General features: G+C 37.2%; 1 protein-coding gene across 6 annotated transcripts in view; it reads left to right on the forward strand.

Moving 5' to 3' along the window:
* Stag1 (STAG1 cohesin complex component) overlaps positions 1 to 27,296 on the forward strand; it is a 383,606-nt gene that overhangs the window by 265,110 nt on the left and 91,200 nt on the right. For all 6 annotated transcript variants that reach the window (XM_087562318.1, XM_087562317.1, NM_001433817.1 and 3 more), the window contains 3 exons: positions 5,168 to 5,282; positions 18,140 to 18,257; positions 25,352 to 25,455. In XM_087562318.1, the coding sequence (XP_087418444.1) occupies positions 5,168 to 5,282; positions 18,140 to 18,257; positions 25,352 to 25,455 (337 nt within the window). The remainder of the gene's footprint in view (positions 1 to 5,167; positions 5,283 to 18,139; positions 18,258 to 25,351; positions 25,456 to 27,296) is intronic.

Below are 27,296 nucleotides of genomic sequence, written 5' to 3' on the forward strand. Positions count from 1 at the left end.
ACTAAGTTTAGGTATGGGCCTTGAGCTCCTGATCTTTCCAAGACTTTTAAGACAAAGGGGTTTTGAATTTTGTCAGATTCTTTCTCAGCATCTGCCAAGATGATCAAGTGATTTTTTTTTCTTTGAGTTTCTTTTTTTTTTTAACTCCTTCCAAAGTTTTGTTTTGTTTTGTTTTGTTTTTTATCTTTATTAACTTGAGTATTTCTTATTGACATTTCGAATGTTATTCCCTTTCCCGGTTTCCGGGCCAACATCCCCCTAAACCTTCCCCCTCCCCTTCTTTATGGGTGTTCCCCTCCCCATCCTACCCCCATTACTGCCCTGCCCCCAACTATCACATTACTGGGATTCAGTCTTAGCAGGACCAAGGGCTTCCCCTTCCACTGGTGCCCTTACTAGGCTATTCATTGCTACCTATAAGGTCAGAGTCCAGAGTCAGTCCATTTATAGTCTTTGGGTAGTGGCTTAGTCCCTGGAAGCTCTGGTTGGTTGGCATTGTTGTTCATATGGGGTTTCCAGTCCTTTCTTCTTTGAGTTTCTTTAACTGCTTTTTAACACCGTTGTATTTTGATGAATTTTGTGATTCTTCTTGTATATTTTCTGTCCTGCAGTTCATCTAAGAAATTCTCATTTGGAAATGTATTTATGGAGATAGTAGGTTTTGGGGAAAGATACTGGTTTACTCTTTTATATTGTTGGTATTTTGAGGATAAGTCCTATACATGTGATCTTTTCGTCCTTAGCCTGCTATGGACAGATCAGATGGGACAGAAGAGAGGCTTTGAGGACAGACTGGGACTAGAGGTTAGAAATGGCATGGTTGGAATGAAGTCAGGTGGACAGAAAGGATTTGGCTGGTGTTTGAGGATGTGTTTCCTAGTCTAAGTTTCGGAGTAAAGGGATAGTATGGCTGTGTAGAAATGTTGGCAGGGGCTTGTGGGTTGGAGTACAGCTAGGGAGGCTCCTGGCAGAAGCCTAGATATGGTTTATAGTGCTGGCAAGAAAGGCGAAACTAGACTGGAGCACTGGATATGGGACCTGGACTAGATAGGAGTAATTGAGAAAGCATGGGATTGGGGAGGTCATGGAGACTAGCCTTGGGAAAGATCTCAAAAGTCCTTAGTAACTTATGTAAATTCCAGCTTTTCTTCTCAGAACCTTATGTGGAATAAATGTGATTACTTATATTTAAATAGCATGTGTTATTGCTGGTCTCTATTTTCTTATTTTCCTATAAAATACATTAGGTGATATATCTAGTCTATTTCCATCCACTAGAGCAATGATTCTCAACCTTCCTAATGCTGCAACCCTTTAATAGGGTTTGTCATTTTTTTTTTTTTATTAACTTGAGAATTTCTTATTTACATTTCGAATGTTATTCCCTTTCCCGGTTTCCGGGCAAACATCCCCCTAATCCCTCCCCCTCCCCTTCTTTATGGGTATTCCCCTCCCCACCCTCCCCCCCTTGCCACCCTCCCCCCAACAATCACGTTCACTGGAGGTTCAGTCTTAGCAGGACCAAGGGCTTCCCCTTCCACTGGTGATCTTACTAGGATATTCATTGCTACCTATGAGGTCAGAGTCCAGGGTCAGTCCATGTATAGTCTTTAGGGTTTCTCATTTTATGGTGGCCCTTAGTCATAAAAATTATTGCTACTTCATAACTGTAATTTTGATACGGATATCATGATGTGAATATCTGATACATAGAATATCCATTATGCAGTTTCTGTGAAAAAGTTATTCAGAGATTCCTAGAACCACAGGTTGAGAACCACTGCACTAGAGTCCTTAGAATATGGGTCCTCCTAAGAAACACTTTCACGTTCACTGCTATATCCTTTGGGCTTGGAGCAGTCCCTAAATATAAGGGAGCTTTGGTTTTTTGGCTATTCTCGTTGTTGTATTGCATTTTGATTTTGTTTGGTTGGTTTAGTTTTTCATTTCTTAAGACAAGGTTTTTTTGTGTAACCCTGGCTATCCTGAGACTTCCTCTGTACATTAGGCTTAAACTTGTATATCTGCCTTCCCCTGCCTCCTCAGTTGCTAGGATTAAATGTGTACTCCACTACTGGCATTTGTTTTATTAGAATAAATGCATATAACAATTTTTAAATATTCATTTGTTTCTTAGCCATATTTAAAAGTTTTGTTATTGAAAAAAATTATTTTAAATGGTAGGACAGAATACTGTTTTCTGAATGATAACCATAAGAGAATACTAAAGGGGTAATGATTCAGATGTAGCTTTTTGGTTATCGTTTAACATTTCTCCAAATGTATTTATGGCTGAAATGTATATGTAAGAGACTAATTTGATCTGAATTTACAATTACATACTCTAGCATCAATTATAAGATAATAGAGATGCTTATTTTTTATAAATATTTCAACATTGACTTTCCATTACTGAAAACATTTCCTCATGTTGAACTGTCTAAGATATTTCATATCTGATTTTTTTTAAACCAATAGTAGTATCATTTAATAACCAGTCATGGTAGCATATGAATGAAAGCTCTATACTAAAAAAATTGAGTCTGAAAATCAAGAATTCAAATGCAGGCTGGCCTCCACCTTGTGGTCCTCCTGTCTCTGCCTCCTTCAGCAAATCCTACTGGCATGCACCACCACAACCAGCAGAATAGAATTGAAGACCCTGTAATGAACCCACACACCTATGGACACTTGATCTTTGACAAAGGAGTTTAAACCAGTAGAAAAAAGAGTATTTTCATTAAATGGTGCTGGTTCAAGTGGCTGTCACCATGTAGAAGAATGCAGATCGATCCATTCTGATAGCCTTGTACAAAGCTCAAGTCCTAGTGGATTTAGGACCTCCACATAAAACCAGATACACTAAAACGAATAGAAGAGAAAGTGGGTAAGAACCTCAAACACATGGGCACAGGGGAAATTTTCCTGAACAGAGCACCAATGTGTTATGCTCTAAGATCAAGAATTGACAAATGGGGGCTGGAGAGATGTCTCGGGGGTTAAGAGCACTGACTGCTCTTCCAGAGGTCCTGAGTTCAAATCACAGCAACTACATGGTGGCTCACAACCATCTGTAATGAGATCAGATGCCCTCTTCTGGTGTGTCTAAGACAGCTACGGTGTATTTATATATAATAAATAAATCTTTAAAAAAAATGAATTGACAAATGGGACCCCATAAAGTTGCAGAGCTTCTGTAAGGCAAAGGATACTGTCAATAGGACAAAACGGCAGCCAACAGATTGGGAAAAGAACTTTACCACATTCGATAGAGGGATAATATCCAATGTATACAAAGAACTCAAGAAGTTAAACTCTAGAGAACCAAATAGCCCTATTTAAAAAATGGGGTTCAGAGCTAAACAGATAATTCTCACCTGTAGAATACCGAATGGCTGAGAAGCACCTAAAGAAATGTTAACACATCTTAGTCATCAGGAAAATGCAAGTCAACACAAGCCTGAGTTTCCCCCTCACACCAGTGAGAATGGCTAAGATGAAAAACTCAGGCGACAGCAGATGCTGGCGAGGATGCGGAGAAAGAGGAACACTCCTCCACTGCTGGTGGGAGTACAAGCTGGTGCGTCCACTGTGGATCAATCTGGTGGTACCTCCTGGGCATATACCCAAAAGATGCTCCAACATGTAAGAAGGACACAAGCTCCACTATGTTCATAGCAGCTTTTTTAATACTATCCAGAAGCTGGAAAGAGCCCAGATGTCTCTCGTCAGAGGAATGGATTCAGAAAGTGTGGTACATTTACACAGTTGAGTACTACTCAGTTATTAAAAACAATGACTTCATGAAATTCTTAGACAAATGGATGGAACTAGGAAATATAATCCTAAGTGAGGTAACCCAGTCACAAAAGAACACACATGGTATGCACTGATAAGTGGATATTTGCCCAAAAGCTCAGAATACCCAAGATCACGTTCACAGACCACATGAAACTCAAGAAGACGGAAGACCAAAGTGTTGATGCTTCTGTACTTCTTAGAAGCAGGAAGAAAATGCTCTTAGGAGATAGAGTGTGCGAGGGACTTTGGAGGAAGAGAGGAGGGGGAGAATAAAAGGGGTGTTTGGGGAGATCAGGTATGGGAGAAGATAGGATGGCATGCAGAGTGTCAGGAATTTGAACAGAGGTGTGTAGAAATGCGGCATGGGGAACTGGGGATAGCCACCAGCAAGTCCCAGTTGATAGGATCGCAAGAGGCTCCCATGACCCAATAGGAATGAGATTAGCTGAAATGCCCAACAATGGGGTTGGAGAGAACCTGTAGAGACCATTTCCAGAGGTTAGACAAGGCCCATGGTTGAGGCATGGTGCCACCCCCTCATCTCCAAATTTTAACCCAGAATTGCTCTTGTCTAAAGGAAATAACAAAACAAAGTGTAGAGCAGAGACTGAAGGAAAGGCCATCCAGAAACTGCCCCACCTGAGGATCCATTCCGTATACAGTCACCAAACCCAAACAATATTGCAGATGCCAAAAAGTGCTTGCTGACAGGAGCCTGATACAGCTGTCTCCTGAGAGGTTCTGCTAGCGCCTGACAAATTCAGAAGCAGATGCTCGCAACCAACCTTTGGACTGAGAAAGGGGTCCCCAATGGAGGAGTTAGAGAAAGGACTGAAGGAGCTGAAGTCATTTGAAACCCCATAGGAAGAACAGTAGCAATTAACCAGACCATCTAGTGCTCCCAGGGACTAAACCACCCCTATGGCTCCAGCTGTATATGTAGCATAGAATGGCCTTATCTGGCATCAGGATGAAGAGAGGCCCTTGATCCTGTGAATACTTGATGCCCCAGTGTAGGGGAATGCTAGGGTAGGGAGATAGGAGTGAGTGGGTGGGTGGGTGGGTGAGTGGGGGAGCAGCCTAATAGAAGCAGGGGGAAGGCTGAAAGGAAATGGGATAGAGGGTTTCGAAGGGGAAACTGGGAAAGGAGATAACTTTTGAAATGTAAATAAAGAAAATATCTAATTTTTCAAAAAAGAATTCAAGGGCAACCTGGGCTGTACCCTGTCTCAAAAATGACATGATTTGTATTGAATTAGATTAATAATCTTTTAAAGATTTTTTTCAACAGTTAACTTTTAAATTTATGATTTTTTTTAATAGTATAATTTGTCCTCATGTTAATTTGTATTGCCCCTCCCCCCAGGCTGTTTAGCAGACATGACCCACAAGCTGAGGAAGCATTAGCAAAGAGAAGAGGAAGAAACAGTCCAAATGGGAACCTCATTAGGATGCTTGTTCTTTTCTTTCTTGAAAGTGAGGTAAGAAGGGATTTAGTTTATTCTTCTTTACTTAGATGTTGTGATTCATTGACAGCAGTTGGGGTTCATTTCAGTCATAGGAAAACAAGCCTTTTCCTTGTAAAGTTACCTTTTTGAGTTACTCCATACTCAGCTTTTTGTGAGTAATTCTGAATGTATGTGTAGATCATATCATCCTTATAGGAGTCTATCAACACTGAAGTAAACTAATAAGCTTAAAGTTTTATATTGTTTATAGAATGCCAGTTTTACATGCTTTTTTAAACATTAAATTTCTCCCTATAGTTCTTAAATTATTTTATTAAACTGTCTTAAGGGCTTGTGAGGTTTGGATTGTGGTCGAGTTGTGCCTGGCACATAGAAGGCCCTTGGTTCATGACTTTACATTGCCAAATAATGGCAGCGTACACCTTTAATTCCAGCACCTGGGAGTCAGAGGCAGGTGGGCCTTTAGGTTGGAGTCCGCCTTTGTTTATAGAGCAAGTTCCAGGACAACCAAGGGTACAAGAAACCCTGTCTTGTGGGGGGGAAAGAAAAGAACAAAAGTTGTGAATATTTTCATACTGTTAAAACTATTAGTTTTAACTACTTTGAAAATAATGTTATTCTTTTTTCATTTACTATAGTCAGTTATCAATTATGGAATTTTGTGATTAGCACTCACAGCAGAACTGTATTGGAGAAAAAAGCTTTGTTTACTCTCTGAAATGTCCCTTAATACTTTTATCAGTATGTCCTACTACAGACGTGGTGTTGGTTAAACAATAATGCTGGTTAAAAATCCCTGAATGTATAAACTACCTAGTTCAGAAATGAATGAAAATAAAATTGCAAAAGAAGTAAAGAAAATTAAAAGTCAAGGCAAACATGGCAACACAAACTTCTAATCCACAATAGATGAGTGGATGTATCTGGCAGATCACAAGTTCAGGGCCTGACCAGGCCGATTTCAAGGCCAGCTATTCATTCAACTTAGAACTAAGTTTCAGAATTTTGAAATATAAAGAGCTGGGATTGCATTCAGTTCAGTAATAAGACCTTTGCCTAGTATGTGTCAGGCTCTAGTTCAGTATCACGAAAAACAAAAGAAAGGTTTTTAAATATTAAGACTCAACTTTATTTGGAAAAAAGAAAATGTCAGAGAATGAGAAACCTAAAAAGATTTTATGAATGTTCAAGTTTATAGCACTGTAACTGCTCTATACAAGTGAGGTAGAGGAAGACATCCATGTAAACACCAAAGCAAGGCAAGTACATAGCAGTAAATACAAGGGGCCAAAGGACACATCTACAAGTCGTCACTATTTCTTCAATTAAGAATAAATAAAAAATAATATGGAAACAAATTCATCAGGAGAGTTGTACTCAGATGTGTTAAGAATGGTGTTTTAAATATACCCAGGAATCACTAGGGTATTTTATTAATATAATGCCAGTTCCAAACCTCTAAAATGGGACCTTACATTATCCCGTTGAACGAGTCCAAGGCTAATTTGTGTGCTTCTAGTCCAAACTTTGCACAGTAAGGATTTAAAACTTTGTTTTCCTAACAAGCAAGTTTAGTTATATTACAGAATGAAATATAAAGTTTTAATTATAAAATAAAGTAATAAATCAGTAAATATCACCTGTGATAGCTACTTTCACTGTACCATTAGGATTTACAGCAATGGTTCTCAACTTAAGGATCACAACCTCTTTCAGGGCTGCATATCAGATGTTTATACTATGATTAATAACAGTAGAAAATTATAGTTGTGAAGTAGTAATAAAAAATTTTATGGTTGGGATCACCACAACATGAAGAAGTGTATTAAAGGGTCTCAGAATTAGGAAGGTTGAAGACGATTGAGGATTGGAATAAAAAGTGTTTTTCAGTAATCACAAACTATATAAAATGTAGTTTCTGATATTAGTAGAGATGGGCCATACAAATATTAACATGTTGAAAAGGTAAGTAATGGTCTTAGCTGAGTTTTACTGTTAACTGTTGTTCTAAAAACTCTCAAGGACTCCTTGAGTTATTAAGAGGCATATACATGTGTCATTTGAGGCATTTTTATCTTTAAAGTAATTTGTAATGGTTATATTAATGATTTCATATATTACTAAATGTCTATGCTTGCTACGAGTACAACCATGTGAAATTGGATATCCCAGTTTTCAAACATGTATTTCTTTACAGCTGCCAAAGCTAAGTACAAATGATATTTAAGGGTTTGGTCTTTCTGGTGTCCTGTGTTTCACAAAAATTAAAAAAAAAAAAATTCTGTTATTTTAAAAAGAAAAAAATCTTTCTTACCCTGTTGCACGAGTGTATACTAGTGTTAAAGCTACTTTCCTATTTTGAATTTGTTTTTTAAATTTACTTTCTGTTAAACATGTCAATTTGTACAGTTTTAGATAAAGCTTTATGATTGGTTAAGACTTCTAGAAATCAGTGAGTTGTAAATCATTTAAGTGTGATTAAAAGAACTGATTACCTTTGTTTTTTTGAAATGTAATATAATATGTTAATAATATAATTCTTAAATGTCCAAAGATATATAGTACGAGTACAGTTATAGTGATAAGGGTTCTACCTAAACTACTTTTTGATTTTCTGTTGGTATCAAAATGTAACATTTATAAACTTTAGCAACCTTTTGGTAGTAATTAATTTTAGGTTGCAAATTATCCTGTATTTTACATACTTGGCAAGTTTGTAGCAGAAGTGTTACTTGAGTGTAATACGTCCAGATTTTCCTATAATGGTAAAAACTATATTACTTGTGTATATATATTATACAAGATATATTTTGAGTGACATATTTTCAAGTATATTTATGTAAATCTGGTTCTCTCCTTATAGTCTTATGTAATGATCAGAATGACAGTGACCCATATTATTGTTAAAACCAAGAAGTTTGTCCCGGGTATTAGACATTTCTTGGACTAGAATAATGTTCTTCTGTTCTTCGGATGATTGGTTTCTCCCTCTTCCTCTCCTTACCTCATCACCCCCTGACCAAGCCAACTCAGTCAATAGAGTCTTGAGGGTGGGAGAGAGGATTGAAAAGAAAAAATACAATTAGACAAAACTATAACATGACTCCAGCCACTGCTGAGGCTAAAGCAGCTTTATTTTTCCTCTGTCTACTTTCATATCAATCTAGGTACATTCAAAGAATAAGGTCAGTTTTCAGATCAAAGCCAAAGTGATCAAGCAAGGCAAAGAACAAAGAATTCACACCAGCTAGCAATCAATAAGGTCTCCAGAGTTGCTGGGTCTAGGGACTTAATAGGATTATCAAGACAAAAGAGAAGTCACACATTCCATGGCTGTGTTTATCCTCCCCCACCCCCCAGCTTGGGACCGAACCCAGGGCCTTGTGCTTCCTAGGCAAGCGCTCTACCACTGAGCTAAATCCCCAACCCTGGCTGTGTTTATCCTTGCATTAGCCCAAATGTGAATATTCTAATTGGAGCCTACTTCCTTGAGCCCAATGACAGGTACTTGCCAAAATTTCTGTGAGTGGCACCAAAAGCTCTCCACAAACCCCCAAAATAACACCAGTTGTCCTTTTCTCATCCTGTGTGTGTGAACATCAGAAGACAAAGTTTGGTTTGTTCCTTACCTTCCAGCTTGTTTGACTTCTCTTCATTGGTCTCTGCTATGTATGTGCACTAACCTAACTGGCCTGTGCGTTTACAGTGTTCTCTCCCTCCTTCATTTCGTATGAGTTCTGGGGTCACATGCCTGTGCACTGACACAGAGCTTTTCTGTGACTTCGGGGAATTATAATACAGGTCCCCAAACTTGTAGGACAAGTTACCATTAAGCTACCTCTTTGGCTCATGTTCACATTTCATAAAACTGGCTAATGATTAACTTTCTTTGAGCAAAATCAAAGACCCAATGTTGGAATGCTTAGAAATTTTAGACCTAATCACTTAGACTGATGATTTTAAACTGAAAATGATTTGTCATAAACTAAATTCTTAGAAGTTCCATTATGTCCTGAACTCCTATAATGTATTTAACTATCTACCAGAGGTTAAAATGCAGAGCATTCTTGATATAAAACATTGGCAGCAAATTTGAAGCTGTTTGAAGATGAATCATAATATACCCAATTATAATTAAAATCTCCAGGAAATTGAAATTGTTTAATCAGATGTACAAGTTTTGAAGAAAGCCTGTAAAGTGAATTCTAATTTTATCTTACAAGATAAAGTGCACCAGCAGTATGAATAAAATTAAAATATAATTTCAATTTCAACATAAATTTTTAAATATCTATCTTCCTGTGTAGTCTGTTTATTAAAGTTATTTGCCATTTTGTTTCTTTTCTTGAAGAGTATAAAAATCGTTTTCCAGTACCTGATATTTATAACAGGATGACACCAGTAACCATTTTTTAGAATGTTGTATTTCTTGTAATTTTAAAGTTACCATTTTTTTTTTAAATCCCAAGGGCTTACTGCTGCGCTGTGGTGTAACAGTCGTTGAAAATGTCTTTAAGTCCTTCTCAGAGCTCCATCTTTGACTCACAATGGAAGTTCCTTGTTATTCTTGCTGTTGTTACAATTTTTTAATCTCAAATTTGTTTTATGATAGTCCAAATTAATTTAAGATCTTCAAGCTCTGTGGTTGTCACGTAAGTCTGAAGACAAATTCGCTAAACATTTTATCAATCCCATCCATGACTGACAATATTGTATGCTTAATGATATGGATAAATTTGAAATGTAACAAGAAAATGAGCCAATACATAATCTTTCCTTTCTAATACACTCATTGAATTTATAATAGCTCATTCTTTTGTGTAGCAACTGATTATTGGTTTTAACAGAATGCACTCATAAGTCACTTTTCTCATTGTCAGATATTTTATTAAATATCTGATAGAATTAGCTTAAAGAAGGAAGAATGGTTATTTTGGTTCATAATTTGAGAAGATAGAGTCCGTTGTGGCAAAGAGAGCCGGTCAGCAGGAGAATAGGGCAGCTGTTAGCATTGACTCTGGATTCAAGAAGTAGAAAGGGATAATGGTGGTACTCAGCTTGCTTTCTCATTTTTACCTTTTAATTCAGTCTGATCTTCAGAACTATAGCATGGTTCTTTCTTTCATAGTTGAACCTCTTTTTTTAAACTTCCTCAATGACACATCTTTTATGTCTCCCAGGTGATTATAAATTCAGTCAGGTTGACCGTGAAGATTACCTATCATGGATCAACTTCTTATCTTGACACCCAAATACATCACTTTCAGGTTATAACATTCCACTATTCGGGGCTGGGGATTTAGCTCAGTGGTAGAGCGCTTACCTAGGAAGCGCAAGACCCTGGGTTCGGTCCCCAGCTCCGAAAAAAAGAACCAAAAAAAAAAAAGAGTTACATCCATCTCATAATGCAAAGTGCTTTCAGTCCAACTATCGATAGTCTTCAGTAGTATCAATGCTATTGAGACATCCCAGGTCTCTTCTGGGACTTGACAGAATTAACTACAAGTCTGTATAAAATAAAGCAAATTATATATTTCTAATATACAAAGGCAAACAATAAGCATTTCTGTTCTTAAAGGTAAGTATAGGGTTATAGCAAGAAAAAAATCAGAATAAAACCCAACTGGGTAATAACTAAACCCTGTACTCAGTGTCTTGCAGCTATGTAGCATCACCTAGACTTTGGTAGCCTTGAGTAGACTATTTTTTTCTTTCTGCAGCACATATGACCTCTCTTTGGCTAGGACTATTTTTGCCTGCAGCTTTTCTTAATGTAGTTTACATGGTCTTGGCATCTCCAACATTTTACCATCTCTGTTACCATTTGAACCTCACTACAGTTTCACAAAATGACTCCGTGGCGAGAATCTTACCCTTCCACATATTGTGTAGCCTAATATTGGCTATACCAGCACCATGGGGATGATGTTCCCAAGTTCTGACTATTGGAGATGTCTTCTGCTATTGCTATAGTATGCCTTAGAGGCTAAACATGTAAAACATGTAAACAACTAGGCAGTTGTTTTCAGGCATGCAGCCCTTTTACGTGCATTCTCGTTCAAATAAATTTTCATTTTTATAAGCTAGCCTTTTAGTAGGTTAGATGTTGTGTTCAGAATACTTTTCCTGACGTTTCAATATGTGATCTGTTAAAGTGATTTTTCTTTACACCAGCCTTGTCTTCAGCTTTAAGCTTAGTGATGTGCCTTTCCTCCCCAAAACTGTACTTTTTCAGTCTTCATTCTCCTTAGATCTGGCAGTAAGTATTGAGCAATACTATACAGTAGCCGAATACTATGTTGACTTGAAGTTTTTACCGCTAAACAATCTAGGCTGTGGTCATTGAATTCAGTCACACTTAGGTTCTTGAAACATGGACAGAAAGTAGCCACATTTATTGAACATTGCATTATGAATGACTTTTATTCTAATTCCTACTAGTTTTACTGCCCTTGAAACGTTTAGCACAATCTTTCCTTTTCACTTTTCTGTCAGTACCAGCTGTTCTACACTTTGGCCAGAATGGCTCCTGAAGCTCTGCTTAGCTCATTCTGAAGCTTTTCTAGTCTAGCTCTAAACGCTTCCACATTTCTCTCAGAGACCACTTCCAAAGGCCTGTGAACTATACATTCAGGTTTATTGAGGCAGGATCCGTACCCCTTGATACAACTTTTTTTTTCCTTTTTTTTAAGATTTATTTATTCATTTATTATATATGAGTACACTGTAGCTGTCTTCAGATACACTAGAAGAGGGCATCGGATCTCATTTTACAGATGGTTGTGAGCCACCATGTGGTTGCTGGGATTTGAACTCAGGACCTCTGGAAGAGCAGTCAGTGCTCTTAACCACTGAGCCATCTCTCCAGCCCTTGATACAACTTTTGTATTGATTATTTTTCTTGTTGCTATAACAGCATACCTGGCAAAGCAGCTTAAGGAAGGAAAGGCTTGGTTTGGTTTACAGTTTGTGAAAATACAGTTCTTCCTGGATGGGAAAACGTGGCAGTAGAATTTGTTGTATTGCACTTGCAGTTAGGGAGCAAAGAGAGATTAATGTTGTTGCTCAACTTGTAACTCTACAAATGATACAGTCCCTCCCATATCAGAGTGGGCCTTTCCTACAGTTAGACCTCTCTAGAAGTCTTCTGAAAAGAAAATCCCAGACATATGTCTCCTATGTCTCCAAATTCATTCAGATTGTCAATAAAGAGTACCACAGCACTGTACTGTACCATCATCATCTTACAGTCCAAAAAATAAGTAAATGTCCAAATTTAGCATCTACAATAAGAATATTGATTACTATAAGCAAACTTCTGTGGTAAGAATGATGACAGTAAATTTTAAAGCACAAGAAAGAAAATCATCTGAAAATATACTGATTCTACAGCTGGAGAGAAGCTTAGTGAAATCATGTGCCGCTCTCCTGGAATAGCCAGATTCAGTCTCTAGCACCTATATGGTAACTTACAACTAACTATCTGTAAAGTCCAGTTCCAGAGTATCAAAAACCTGGCCTCTCAGGGCACCAGGTACACATGTGGTATTTATAAAAACAAATAGGGAAAACATTAAAAAAATGTTTTAAAAATAAATTTTTTTTCAAAGAAAACTGATGCTATTTGATGCTGGGGCTGGCATTGCTCTCAATGACAACTTTATAAAGCTCATTTCCTGGTATGACAGTGAATACAGCTACAGCAACAGGATGGTGAACCTCATGGCCTACATGACCTCCAAGGAGTAAGAAACCCTGGACCACCCACCCCATCCCAGCAAAGACACTGAGAGCAAGAGAGAGGCCCTCGGCTGCTGATGAGTCCCGTCCCAACTCGGCCCCGAACACTGAGTCTCTCCCTCACAATTTCTATCCCAGAACCCCATAATAGCAGGAGGGGCCTAGGGAGCCCTCCCTTCTCTCTTGAATACCATTAATAAAGTTCGCTGCACCACCACCCCCAAAAAACTGAAATATGTCATCAAATCCTCCATCAAAAACCTCAGGCCAAATCAGTCAAGATGAGAGAGACATTACCAGTTTCCAAAAGGATGAAGACTGTAAAAGCAATAAAATATAACAAATAACTTATATCTTCATGATCAAAACTAAAGCATTCCGTTTTATTAACTTAGACTTTTCTCAGAGAATTCTGAGACACTCACTAGTGAGAACAGTGGAGGCTAGTGAATGTATATATAACAGGAGTCGTGATTAAATGGCTGCCACTGGACTGAGCTAGTTCATCTTAGAACTGCTAATCCAGGGCATTTAGGATTTATGTAGTGTGTCCTAAAAATAAAATAAAAAAAGTAAATTAAATTAAATGGATGCTCAGGCAATTTATGGCAAACAGAAGGGCAGAGAATTACATTCCTTCTAGTGCATATCACTGACAGAAATCCTGTTTGATTACAGATTTCTCCCTTTCCCTGTCAGCCAAGGAAGCCAGCCAGGGTCTTGAAATAAATTTGCTGACACAAATTAACAAACAAGAGTATATAAAACTTGAAAAAGAAGTAATGACAATATAGTAATGAGAAAACTTAGTTCATATCCCTAAGTTATAAGGAGACTTTTATGAAAGAAAGCTTAAACTAGAATTCTATCATTTGAGGCAGTGATTCAAATATGACAGAGAAAACAGAGACGTGCAAATTTATAGTTTTGTTTTATTATGTAACAGGAACTCTGTAGAAAGAATGGAAGCATGGTGGTTTTAAAGGTTCATAAGTTTTCTATGAACTCTATATTGCAAATCATTGAGGATTTTTTTCTAACAAAATGGAAGCTGAGTACAGTAAAAGAAACACAAATGTAGGAAGCTTTGGTAACTAAATCTAAAGTTTTGGGGCTAAGTATAACTGATATTTAATCAATTTTTTAATTCTTAAAACTGTAGAAGCATAATGTTGTAATTAAAGAAGTAAAATGTACATCAAGCCTGATAATAGAAAAATATATCAAAAAATAAAATAAAATTGAATGAAAATTACAACATTTAGTCCCAGAGAGAGAATTGTAAAAGGAACAGCCTATTAAGCTAGGCTCTCTGGTTATCATTCCCTCCGTACCCTTGCCTCTGGTGCATGTTCTATCCCAAATCGTGACTGATTTCTAGTACTTCACAACCAGTTAAAAAGGGAGACATTTTTAAATTAAAAGCCAAAGTCACCCTGTTATAGTGGCACATGTCTTTAATCTCCGCACTGAGGATGCTGATAGACAAATCTTTGGAATTAAAGGTAGTCTGATCTACACAGTGAGTTCTAAGACAGCCAGAGATGTCTAGTGAGACCCTGTCTCAAGCCACCCCACCCCCTCAAAAGCCAAACTCAAAGAAGGAAGATATGAAGAAAGTGATTGCCCCTGACTGTCAGGAAGATGTTTGCTTTCTCTTTCCTATACAGTACATACAGACTTACAACCTGGAACAGATGCCTTTTTTCACTGAGTTATGCCAAGAGTCACCTAAACACAAACATCATAGCTGTCAACAGATTTGTGAAGATCCAAGTCCTGTGATTTGAATCTTGGCATCTAAGTGGATGAGATAGGGATTAAGGGGAAGGACAGTGTCTATAGGACAAAACAGCAGTCCACAGGTTGGGAAGAGTTAAAGGACAAAAGCTTGGAGATTTAGGGAACATTAACATACCACTACAGGTACATCTACATGGAAATAAACTTCTCTACTAAAACTCTGCATTGTGTGACAGTACAGTCTACCAAGAACAGCTTTGATATCTCCCCAAGCACGTCTTTGGTCATGATACTCCACTGTTACCAAATCAACATTCATGTCTCTGCCTCTCAGTACTTTGGGCCCTGTCATGAAGCTAGACCCTCTGAATAACTTGCAGGTACCTGTTCAAGGCAATATTGATGTCTTCTATTTCAGCTACCTCATCCCACCCAGTGTGCTTCTTACAGATTCTGTAATACAGAAGGTGGCAAACATCAGTTCTTTTTCACAACAAGGAAGGGTATTCCCAATGAAAGTGAACTCTAGTTTAGACCATGGAAAGTTACTTAAATGCCTACATTGTTTCCAGCAAGTTATAAAAACCTTGTTTACCTTAGTAGTAAGAGGAATGCAGAAGGGCATTTGGATTTTAGCTGACCTATATATTCAGCCTCAGTTATACACCATTGCTGAAGTATGGACCTGCTAAAGTCTGTTAGGTCATCCATCAGCTCTATGAGAGCATTTGAAAGGCAGTAAATTGGTCCAGCCACTTTGTAATCCGTGCAAACCAAGAACTCTTAACTGTAAAACAATTATATTGCTGTGTAGAACCGGAACTCAAGTGCTGCCACACCCAGCACACAGGTACTGACCAGTCTTTCCCTGTGTGACAGTACTGTTCACCCCACGGGGAGGTTAGCTTCTTATGAGCATTTCTGACACTATGGGCCTCTGTCTGTCTTCTCATAGAGCCTTCTTTGTACTATGCCAAGAGCTATCTAACAGTTTTCATACCCTCCTTTGAGAATAGTTTGTTATTTTGTAATTGAAATCTCATTTCAAATGCAGAAAAAGGCAACAAATTTTAAAGCAAGAAAAACTTACTTGGTGGGGGGTGGGAGGGAATAAAACACTCAGTTAAGTACTATTAATTAGAATAGGGAAAGTAAATACCACAAATATTTCTACTATTGGTCATCCCAGAAAATGTAAATGTAACATGATGTGCTAAAAGAAAAAGGCATTGTCCTTTGAAATTGCACTAAGGAAAATTAAAAACAGCTGAATGCTACTTAAAAGCATATTTTAGTCAAAATAGCACAGAAAGTTTATAAATAATGAGCTAGATAACAAGTGCTTTTAAAAAGCAAGAAAGTTACAATCATAAAAGTTAAATCAGAATTAAAGACCAACAATGTTAAAGGAGTCAAAAAGACATAGCTTCTATTTTTAAAAGTTTAATCTGTTAAATATAACCCCTCACTTCAGCCAAATATGTATATTTAGTCAAGCATAAGAATATATTTAATCATAGAAACATATTTAATACTCTTGGTTTTTGTAGTAGTAACATGCATGCCACTGTACATTTTGAAGTACGCAGTCCAGTATCAGTAAGTACATATTGGATGGCTATGCTGTTGTCACTGCCAACAGTTTTAAATTCTCCTCTAGCTAACATGTACCCACTCCGCAGACTTTTTAGCACAGGCTCAATGACATTAGTTTGAATGCTTTGGATGTCCTGCTTCTATTTTTATATTTGACACCCAAGTTGTAATGCCCCTTGTTCTTGTCACTTTAGGAATGGTACTAGTGATGATCTAGGAACACTTTCTTCAAGATGGGTGACTGGAAAGTCTAGAGCTGTCACATTACAAACCTTTCTCTCCAACCTCACCCCCAGAAAAGATTTTGCTAGTTAGTATTACTTTCTCTGGCTTTGACAAACTCACTGGGAGTTGGGGCAGAAGGGTCCACCTACTCTTGCATGCATGTTTGTGGATTTTCTAAATATTACTGGAGCCAGTGTATGAGATATTAAATGCAGTAAAAAAAATAAAGTAGCAAATTAAGGTAGAAGATAGAATCATCTACAGATCATCCAATGAAATGAATGAGTGAGAAAAACAGTTCAAGTGTTAGATCGCCAGTGCCTAGGTAGCAGAAGATAACCAGTAAACCTGGAGACCAGGAAACCTGGATAACCAGGAAACCTGGATAACCAGTTAAACCTGGATAACCAGGAAACCTGGATAATCAGTAAACCTGGAGAGGTGTTTCATAGTTTTGGAGATACTGTTACAGTGAAGATACAATATTAACATATTTAAATACAGTTGAGAGTTGGAAATGCAGCTTTCCGAAAATCTTGGCTTGTGCACACTGCTCTGGGCTCAGTCCCCAGCATTGAAATAATATTTACCCTTTGTATGTACTTGGATCATTTTTGAAACGTTTCTCACAGTAAATTAAATTAGTTTAGGAACTCAAAATGAGTTGTGATCTGTATCATAAAATGAATTACAAATGTTGGCTAACTGAATATCACGAGCCTCAAAAGTTGAAAGTCTTTGACACAAGGATGGGAAGGTGTCATCATTAGTAGTAGAAGTATCAACAGCAGCTGGAACAGTGCCTGCAGCGGTAAAATGGGCTTTAGGGTTTAATGACTAGGTGTGGAAGAGTTTGGTTTGACGTGTATTAAGGAGCTGAATTATGTTTTCTTACTGTAGGAGAAAACTAAGAAAGCCATTACAAGTAGAAAATAAGAGTGAGACGAGAGTAAGCACAATGAGAATAGGAAAGAGGAAAATGAGAGGAACTAAGATGACAAGGTATGCCAGTACTTCAAATGGCTAAAGAAAAACAGACTAAGTGTGAGGAAAGTCCTTATGCACGGCAGCCCAGCCCGTACAGTAGTGAACAAGTGAGTCTTACTAAGGTGGATTTGTCCGCTGAGCTCTTACACCCCAAGCCTATGACCTCCACAGGTATGCCATGGCACATGTACCACAGACATACCCAGAAATAGATCTAAATAGAAACTAATGAAACTAACCTAGATTCAGCTTATTTCATGAATTCTAATTAGATGTCTATTTCTTCATTGGTACATGAGTCATTAGAATATAGGAGATCTGCAATCTAACTACTGATACAGTTCAAAAAGTCAGCTAATTCAGCATACTATGTCCGTATCACAGCATGTGGATGTGTATGTTTGTGTTTGTATATATGTATATACACATACATAGATTCTTTTTATTCTTGTTTTGAATGGTTCTTAGAACTCTTGAGACCAACTGATTTAATTGTTGAGAAAATTATTTCATTCACAATATTATTAGTAGTTCTTTTTTTAAATGTTCTGTGGTCACTTTCAATTTGTTAATTTTAGTTACATGAACATGCAGCCTACTTGGTGGACAGCTTGTGGGAGAGCTCTCAAGAACTGTTGAAAGACTGGGAATGTATGACAGAGTTACTATTAGAAGAACCTGTTCAAGGAGAGGAAGGTATAGTATTTTAACAAGTCTATTTTTATTTTCTTATATTTCCATTGATAAATGTAATATCTTCTGTATAAATATGATGTTTTTCTTTACTGGAACGTGATTCCTATAATAAATAAGAATTTCTCAAGTTTAAACATCTTTCCGTATTAACACAATCACTGTGTTGCACAAGGTGTTTCCAAAGTCCATGAGTTGTATAATATTCAAGAAATTCTGATTGCTGAATTGAGATATAAAATATGTTTAATGTTTACTTTTCAAAAGTAAATCTTTTTAATTTTTTATTAAATTATTTATTTACATGCCTAATGTTTCCCCTCCTCCCAGAGTTCTTCACCCCATGCCCCTCCCCTTTGTCTCTGAGAGGGTGATCCTCTACCCACCTTTACCTCACCACCAGCACATCACCACCACCAGAATCTCCCTTTTCTAGGGCATCAAATATCTACAGGATTAGGCGTATCTTCTCCCACTGTGGCCAGACAAGGCAGTGCTCTGCTATGTATGTGCCAGGGGCCATGGACCAGCCCATCTATGCTCTTTGGTTGGTGGCTTAGTCACTGGGATCTCCCAGGGGTCTGGGTTAGTTAATATTGTTGTTCTTCCTATGGGGTTGCCATCCCCCTCAGTTCCTTCAGTCCTTCCCCTAATTCTTCCATAGGAATCCCAAACCTCAGTCCAGTGGTTGGCTGTATCTACCTCTGTCTCAGTCAGCTGCTGGTAGAGCCTCTCAGAGGACAGCCATACTAGTTCCTGTCTGCAAGTAAAACATAGCATTATTAATAGTGCCAGGGTTTGGTGCCTGCTCATGGGATAGATCTCAAGTTAGGCTTGTCACAGAACGAGCTTTCCTTCAATCTCTGCTTCTCTTTGTCCCTGCATTTCCTTTACACAAGAAAAAATTCTGGGTCAAAAAATTTGAAGATATTATCTGTGGCTATTGTGAAGGGAGTTGTTTCTCTAATTTCTTTTTCAGCCTGTTTATCATTTGTGTAAAGAAAGACTGCTACTTTATTTGAGTTAATTTGATATCCGGCCACTTTGCTGGAGTTGTTTATCAACTGGAGAAGTTATCTGGTAGAATTTTTGAGATCACTTACATATACTATCAAATCATCTGCAGATAGGGATACCTTTAATTCTTCTGTGCCAATTTGTATCCCCTTGATCTCTTTTTGCTGTCTTATTGTTCTAGCTACCACTTTGAGTACTATATTGAATAGATATGGGGAGAGTGGGCAGCCTTGTCTTGTCCCCAATTTTAGTGGGATTGCTTCACGTATCTCTCCATTTAATTTGATATTGGCTGTTGTTTTGCAGTACATTGCTTTTATTATGTTTAGGTATAAGCATGGAATTCCTGCTCTAATACCTTTAACATGAAGGGGTGTTGTATTTTGTCAAATGCTTTTTCTGCATCTAAGGAGATGATCATATGTTTTTTTTCTTTGAGTTTGTTTATGTGTTGGATTACATTAATGTATTTTCCTATATTGAACCAAACTTGCATTCCTGGGATGAAGCCTACTTGATGGTGGTGAATGATGATTTTGATGTGTTCTTGAATTCGGTTTGCAAGAATTTTATTGTTTTTGCATTGATATTTATAAGCGAGATTGGTCTGAAGTTCTCTTTTTTAGTAGGAACCTTGTGTGGTTTAGGTATCAGAGTAATTGTGACTTCATAGAATGAATTAGGTAGTGTTCCTTCTGTTTATTTTATGGAATAGTTTGAGAATATTGGTTTCAGGTCTTCTTTGAAAGTCTGGTAGAGGGGTTGGGGATTTGGCTCAGTGGTAGAGCGCTTGCCTAGCAAGCGCAAGGCCCTGGGTTCGGTCCCCAGCTCCGAAAAAAAAAAAAAAAAGAAAAAAAGAAAAAAAAAGAAAAAAAAGAAAGTCTGGTAGAATTTAGAATTCTGACCTAAATCCATCTGGCCCTGGGCTGTTTTGGTTGGGCGGTTTTTAATGACTTCTATTTCTTATGGGATATGGGCCTGTTTAGAAAGTTTACCCTCTCTTGATTTAATTTTGGTATGTGATACCTGTCTAGAAAACCATCCTTTTACCTAGATTTTCCAGTTTTTCTCAGTATAGGCTTTTGTAGTAGGATGTGATTTTTTTTTTTTAATTTCCTCCATTTCTGTTGTTAGGTCTCCCTTTTCTTTTCTGACATTGTTAGTTTGGATACTGTCTCTGGGCCCTTTAGTTATATGAGCCCTGTCTTCTGGAGGTGGTCTCTTCAGGTGCCATTTCCCCACTGTTGGGCATTTCAGCTAAGGTCATCCCCATTGCGTCATGGAAGCCTCTCATATCCCAGGTCTCTGGGATTTTCTAGAGGCTCCCCTGCTCCCCACCCTGACAGCTGAAGATTTACACTCATTCTCCTGGTCCTCTGGGCTTCTCTCCTGTCTTCCCCACACCAGATCCTGCCCCCTTTTAGAGTATGACGTCTTGCTAGATGATGCCTAACAAATGCAACCTTGTATTTATGTAACAACTCAATTTGTTCATATATTTTTGCCTGTGTCCTGTAACATATAGAAGCTCTTGCATGGAGTGGCATCAAATCAGCTTTCTTCCCTAAATGTTTTGTCATGTTTTTCAAGTAATAAAATCTTAACAGTAACTTACTTTGAAGAGATAAATTCAAAATAAGTTTAAAAGGCAACTTAATTTGAACTTATATTTAAAAGAAATAGAGTTACTTTTTAAATAGAAGTATGTTACAGTTTCAGTAATAAAACCCTAGTTAAATGCTAAAAGATTAGAGATATTGTAAAATACTAGCAGTGGTTTTAAGAATGTGTTATAGTATTTTTTAAGTGCTACTATATGTATGGGTGTGGGTGCTTCTGTGTTTGTGTTCTTCAGTAAAATGCAAACTGGGTGAGTTTGTAGTAAGTTAGCACATTTGCCACCATAAGGCAAAAACCTAGCGACTATTCATTCCATTTCTCTGAGTCTCACTATATTGAACTGAAATATGAGGACATTTGTCTAAATCTTCTTTGGTCATTTCTAAAGCTAAAATTCTGTGACTTGATTGACAGATGAAGAAAACGAAGTAAAAGAATTCTTCAGGAGCCATATATTATGGTTAACACTTTAATCGTAGAATTCATTGAGGCAGAGGCAGGCAGATCTATATGAATTCCTGTCCAGCCTGGTCTAAATAATGAGTTTCAAACCAGCCATTGTTATATAGTGTTCAATCTCCAGATCACACAAGGTGACTGTGGCAGCCCAGAAATGACTCCTGAGCTTGGTTCTCCAACTGCACAAGCACTTGTGTACACCATTTGTATACATACAGAGACAGAAAGAAATACACAGACATACATGCACTGCAATAGGTTCATAAATTGTTTTACAGTTTAACTGTTTTAATAAGAAAAATTATTGCCTGATTTTTCATTTGCCAAATATTAACCCTAAGTACTAAGCGTACTATATTAAACTAGATCTGCTGGTTGCCCATATGCATCTTTCATTCTTATGAGGAAGGCAGACGAAAGTCAAGTAATAGTTGAAGTAATTTTAAGACTTTCTGGAATTGGGGATTTAGCTCAGTGGTAGAGCGCTTTCCTAGCAAGCACAAGGCCCTGGCACTCTGTGGCTTTTCTGCCCAAAGTCCTTCCATGCTCCTTCCAAAAACACTCTCACATCTGTCACAGCAATACCCTACAACCTGGTACCAGTGTGAGTCTAAGTTAAGGTGTCTATTGCTGTGATAAAACATGATGACCAAAGGCAGCTTGGGGAAAAGGGTTTATTTCACCTTAAGCTTCTAAGTCCATCTCTGAGGGAAACCAGGGCAACAACCTGGAGGCAGGAACAGGAGTAGAACCTATGGAGGAGCACTTTATACTGCCTTCCTTTGCAAGGCATTCTCAACTTGCTTTCCTACATCATCCACGATCCCTTGTTCAGGAGTAGCACTACCTATAATTTTATGGGTTCTCACACATCAATCACTAGTGAAGAAAATCTATAGATTTGCCAGGATGCATTTTCTTAATGGGGAGTCCTCTTCCCAAATGACTCTAGATCGTGTCACATTACATAAAACTGGGTAACAAATGCCCAATATGAGGACAGTGCCTTTGGAGGCCAGAAGAGGATGTTGAATCCCTGGGAACATGAGTTAGAGAGCTGAGTATTATGGCTCCTCATACCTGCCTATAATTCCATTTCCAGGGACTCTAACACCTTACACAGACACATATGCATGCAAACACCAATGTACATTAAACAAAAATAAATATTTAAAATGAATTTTTAAAAATACACTTACATTATGGCATTATAATTCCTTCATTGTTGATTAAATGAAGATCCAGACTTGGAAAATAGTTATTAAATAAAAATCTTTTAAATATAATAATAATGATTAGGTGCTGTATAGACTACAGATATATAACTTAAAATTTGAAATTACTCATGTTTTTCTGAGACAGTAGTAGTTTTGGTGTTTCTCTTATGATACAAATGTTGATTTAAAAGAAAGATTGCATTAAGATATACCTACAGCCAGGTGGTAGTGACACATGCCTTTAATCCCAGTACTTGAGAGGCAGAGGCAGGTGGACCTGTGAGCTCAAACCAGGCTGGTCTACAAAGTGGGTTCCAGGTCAGCCAAGGCTGTACAGTATCCCCCCCCCCAAAAAAAAAACATATCTATACATTCATGTGCTAGGTATTTGGGTCACAGAAAGAATAGGTGGTTATTTTATGTTGCTTTTATCTCTGTTTATTTGAAAATAGTAGACACTTAAACCTCATATTTTCATTTTTATACCTATTTCCCTGAAATCTCTCCTTTTATTCCTCTTTATTTATTTATGCATATATGATGTATAAATATAAACATATATGTATTAAAGTATATGTTAAAGGGAGAGAAAGAAACTAAGTATCCAAGTTGAACTTAAAATCTATGCTTAAAGACAAGTGAATTCAGAAGTAAAGTGTGGAGGGGCATGTGTCATTAAGTGACATAAACTAATTATCAAAGTGAAAAGTTGTCTGTTATAGCTAAAAGGCTGCAATCACGTGAGTTTTCCTCAGTGTAGGATTCACTTTTCTTGCAATTTCATTCATTATTTCACTGAATTTGGACTTAAATTATAAAACTTCAATTTGGAACAGGGAGTAAACAAAAATCTCTTAAATTTTATATAAACTTGTAAGCATATGTTTAGGAGGCAGTGTAATGCTGTGGTGTTAAGTACTGACTTGAAAACAAAATTGTTTAATTGCTATCCTATTGATGGCCAAAATAAATGCCAAACAGGTTAAATACAAAAGTGGACAGGTCAGGGGTGGGGGGAATAAAAGAAGAGTAAGAGAGAAGTGAGATAAAAGAAAACACATTTCTCTAATCTCTAGAACAGAGATATCTTTGAAGAACTAAAGAAACTCAGAAGCCAAAACCAAAAGGAAACAAAAGTGACTATATGGGTGTTAACAAAATCTTCCTGATTTAGACTCTTAACAGTTAAATGGCAGAAGACAAACTGAAGAGAATATTTCATTTAGAAACAAACAGCTTTGGGGCTGAAGAGATGGCTTAGTGGTTAAGAGAGCTTGAGGCTCTTCCAAGGAGCTGAGATCAGTTCCCAGCACTCACATCAGGCATTTCACAACTGACTGTCACTCCTACTCCAGGGAATCTGATGTCTCTTGTAACGTGTACAGGCAGACACTTGTACTCATATGCGCGCACGTGCGCGCACGCACGCACACACACACAAACAGTTCTAAATTACAGTTGGTCACTAGTACAAGAGAATATTCATGAATCGATTAAGATAGAAAAATGGAGAAATTACAGTCTAGTGTGGTAGCATGTGACCACAATCCCAGGTGCTCAGGTGAAAGGATCTCTTGAAACCATAAGTTCAAGACTTCTCTTGGTAACATAATGAGCCTTCATTTCTAGAGAGGAAGAGGAAGGAGGAGGAGAAGGACAGTGAGTAATGGGATTGGAAAATTGGCTCAACAGTTAAGAACATGTACTGATCTTACATTAGACCATAGTTTGATTCCCAGTACCAATGTTGGGCAACTCATAACTGCCTGTTACTCTAGCTCCAGGGAATCTGCCACTCTCTTCTGGCCTTCATGGGCATATGCATGCATGCACACATACATACATACATACATACATACATACATACATACATACATACATACACACACATACGTACGTACGTACATACGTACATATGTACATACATATAAATAAAATACTTTTTTTAAGGGGGAAGACAGTAGGGGAAGGAAGGGACAGAAAAAATATTCACTGATTATTAGATAAGAAGAAGCAAAATATTGTTGAAATGCCAGTTTATAAAACAAACCCAAAGGTGTTATAATTTCCCAGGCCTGGAGTATGTTATGGTAATCATAGAATACAAGATAGACTTCTGCAACATTTTCATGGAATCAAACACTTGCAAATATTTGATTGGATTTTTAGCACATTAAGTTGTACTATATAAATTATTTAATAAATTAAAATATCTATATGTGAGCTGGGAGATAGTAGTACACAACTTTAATCCCAGCTCTTGGTAGGCAGAGGCAGACAGATCTCTGAGTTTGAGGCCAGCCTACACTTCATAGCGAGTTCTAAGGCAGCCAGGGCTACTCAGAGAAACCTTGTCTCAAAAAATAAATAAATAAATAAATAAATAAATAAATAAATAAATAAATAAATAAATAAAATATCTTTATGTGAATATTGACCAAAACTGTATTAAAATATGTTGTTAAGCTTTTAAATATATGATACAACATTTTAACAAAACACAAAGAAATTGTAATATAGAATTTGAAATTAATTTTAGTATTACCTTACTCAAAAGTGAGTATTAAAAGAAACTAGATGTTAGAAGAGATGAGAGAGCTTGCTTTATATGCGTTTTCTTATTTGGCTAATGATAGCAACCCCTTACTAAATAAAAAGGAAAGTATCAAAATTAGAGGCTACCCTAATTCCCCATAGTGAGTAGTATGTGTGTGCAGTTTTTAATAAACCATCTTATTCTTAGGATATGATTTTGAAACCACTTATACGTTTTGTTCATTTCAGCCATGTCTGACCGTCAGGAGAGCGCTCTTATAGAGCTAATGGTCTGTACAATTCGTCAAGCAGCTGAGGCACATCCTCCAGTGGGAAGGGGAACCGGCAAGAGAGTAAGTTTTCAATTAGTAAAAAGCCTACGGCAAACTTATTTATGTCATTAACTCTAGACTATTTGATATTTTGCTGATATTTGTATCCCTAGAAATAGGATTTTTAACCAATAGCACATGTATGCCATGGTGCTTCATCTGCTTGACTCAAGTTCTAGAAAAAATAGATTTTCCTCTTATTCCAGGATCTATGTCTGATTCTACTGTAGAATTTTATAGTATAGTTTAAATCACATTGTTCATGGGGCAGTTGGGGGTGCTAGAAAAATCACTCAGAAGTTTAAAGTACTGGGTGCTCTTCCTGAGAACCCAAGTTGAATTCCTAATACCCACATGACTGTTAAAGGCTGTCTGAAACTCTAGTCTCCAGGTATCAGATGCCTTCTGGCTTTCATGGTACCATGTGGCACATAGAGCACTGACATACTTGCAGGCAAAACACACAGAAAATGTATATGAAATAGAGCATACTCTATCATGTAGCTCTGACTCTCCTAGAACTCACTCTGTAGACTTGGTTGGCCTCATAGAGGTCTGCCTGCCTCTGTCTCCCTTTAATCCCTCTGCTAGGACTAAAGGTATATTAAAGGCTTTTCTGGTTAGCAGCTGTATAATTTTTAGATAAATAGATATCTGTGTATGTATAGTTTCCTTACATGTAATAAGTGACTGATAATACATGTAGCAAGCAATAAGTTTCATATACACCGATTAAGAAACTCTTCTCTTGATATGAAAGACATAAGAAAATTCTTTTGCAATAGTTAGTGTAAAACTAAAAATTGTGTCAAAAGTACCTACCTGATGAAGTTGCTGGGCATGGAGAAGCACGCTTGTAATTCTGTCCCTCTGGATACAAAAATGGGGCTTTGTGATCAGGAGACCCTACTTTAAATTTAAAAATAAAGTTACAGGTAAAAGCAACAAGAGTTTTTCTGTAGCATCCTATCCCCAGGTGTATAAAACACAGCCATTCCTCCCCTTCCTCTCAATCTTTGTTAGCAATTTGTGTAATTTTATCAGTGGTACTGACTGCACACATACCACATATGTACACATATACATAAAGAGAAACATTATTTAAACAAGAAAACATACATATAGAGAAACATGTTAAATGAGACTACAAGAGTTCAATGAACCAAATTTATAATGTAGAAGTAGATTATTTGGTATTTAAAAGAACGACATTTGACCATATCAAATGAATGTAATTTGTCTTTGTAATTCTTATTTTAACAAGTTATAAAATAACAATCTTTGAGACAAGTATGAACTGCATTTAAAATGATGCTAAAGTATTATTGCTTAATATGGTTAGAAATAGTAATTTATTATTTTAAGTCATCTGTTAAAAGTCATAATCTTAATTATCAAGTATGAAGTTAAATATATTATTTGTTTTAAAGTTATATAGAGAAAAAATTAGTATTGATGTGGCTAGCATTGCTGATTAGTAGTCAGCTTCAAATTTGACAAATAATTTGCTTTTAGCGATAATTTCTAGCCCTTTCACAGATGTTGCCTTTTTTTTTTAAACACCTCCCTTCATTCAGAATAAACTGCCCAGATAGAACAAGTAATTATAAAACTTATAGACTACCCTTATAAGCCTCCATTATTTCACACACTGTTCTGAAATTCATTAATGGCTTATTTTCTGTTTGGCTTCTCTGGGTGGACTGTCATGACATAATCCTGTCCATATGACTTCCACTGTGGATGCCAAGTATTCCCTGATACTTGGTAAGGTATCCGAGCTTCTCTGTTCCACAGCCCCATGCTGCTAGGGATGTGTGAGCGTTCTCATGACATGGCTGCTGACCTTTCCCAAGGCAAAT

The sequence above is a fragment of the Rattus norvegicus genome, chromosome 8 (genome assembly GCF_021556685.1).
Source record: "Rattus norvegicus strain SHRSP/BbbUtx chromosome 8, alternate assembly SHRSP_T2T, whole genome shotgun sequence".
In the NCBI taxonomy this organism is placed as follows: domain Eukaryota; kingdom Metazoa; phylum Chordata; class Mammalia; order Rodentia; family Muridae; genus Rattus; species Rattus norvegicus.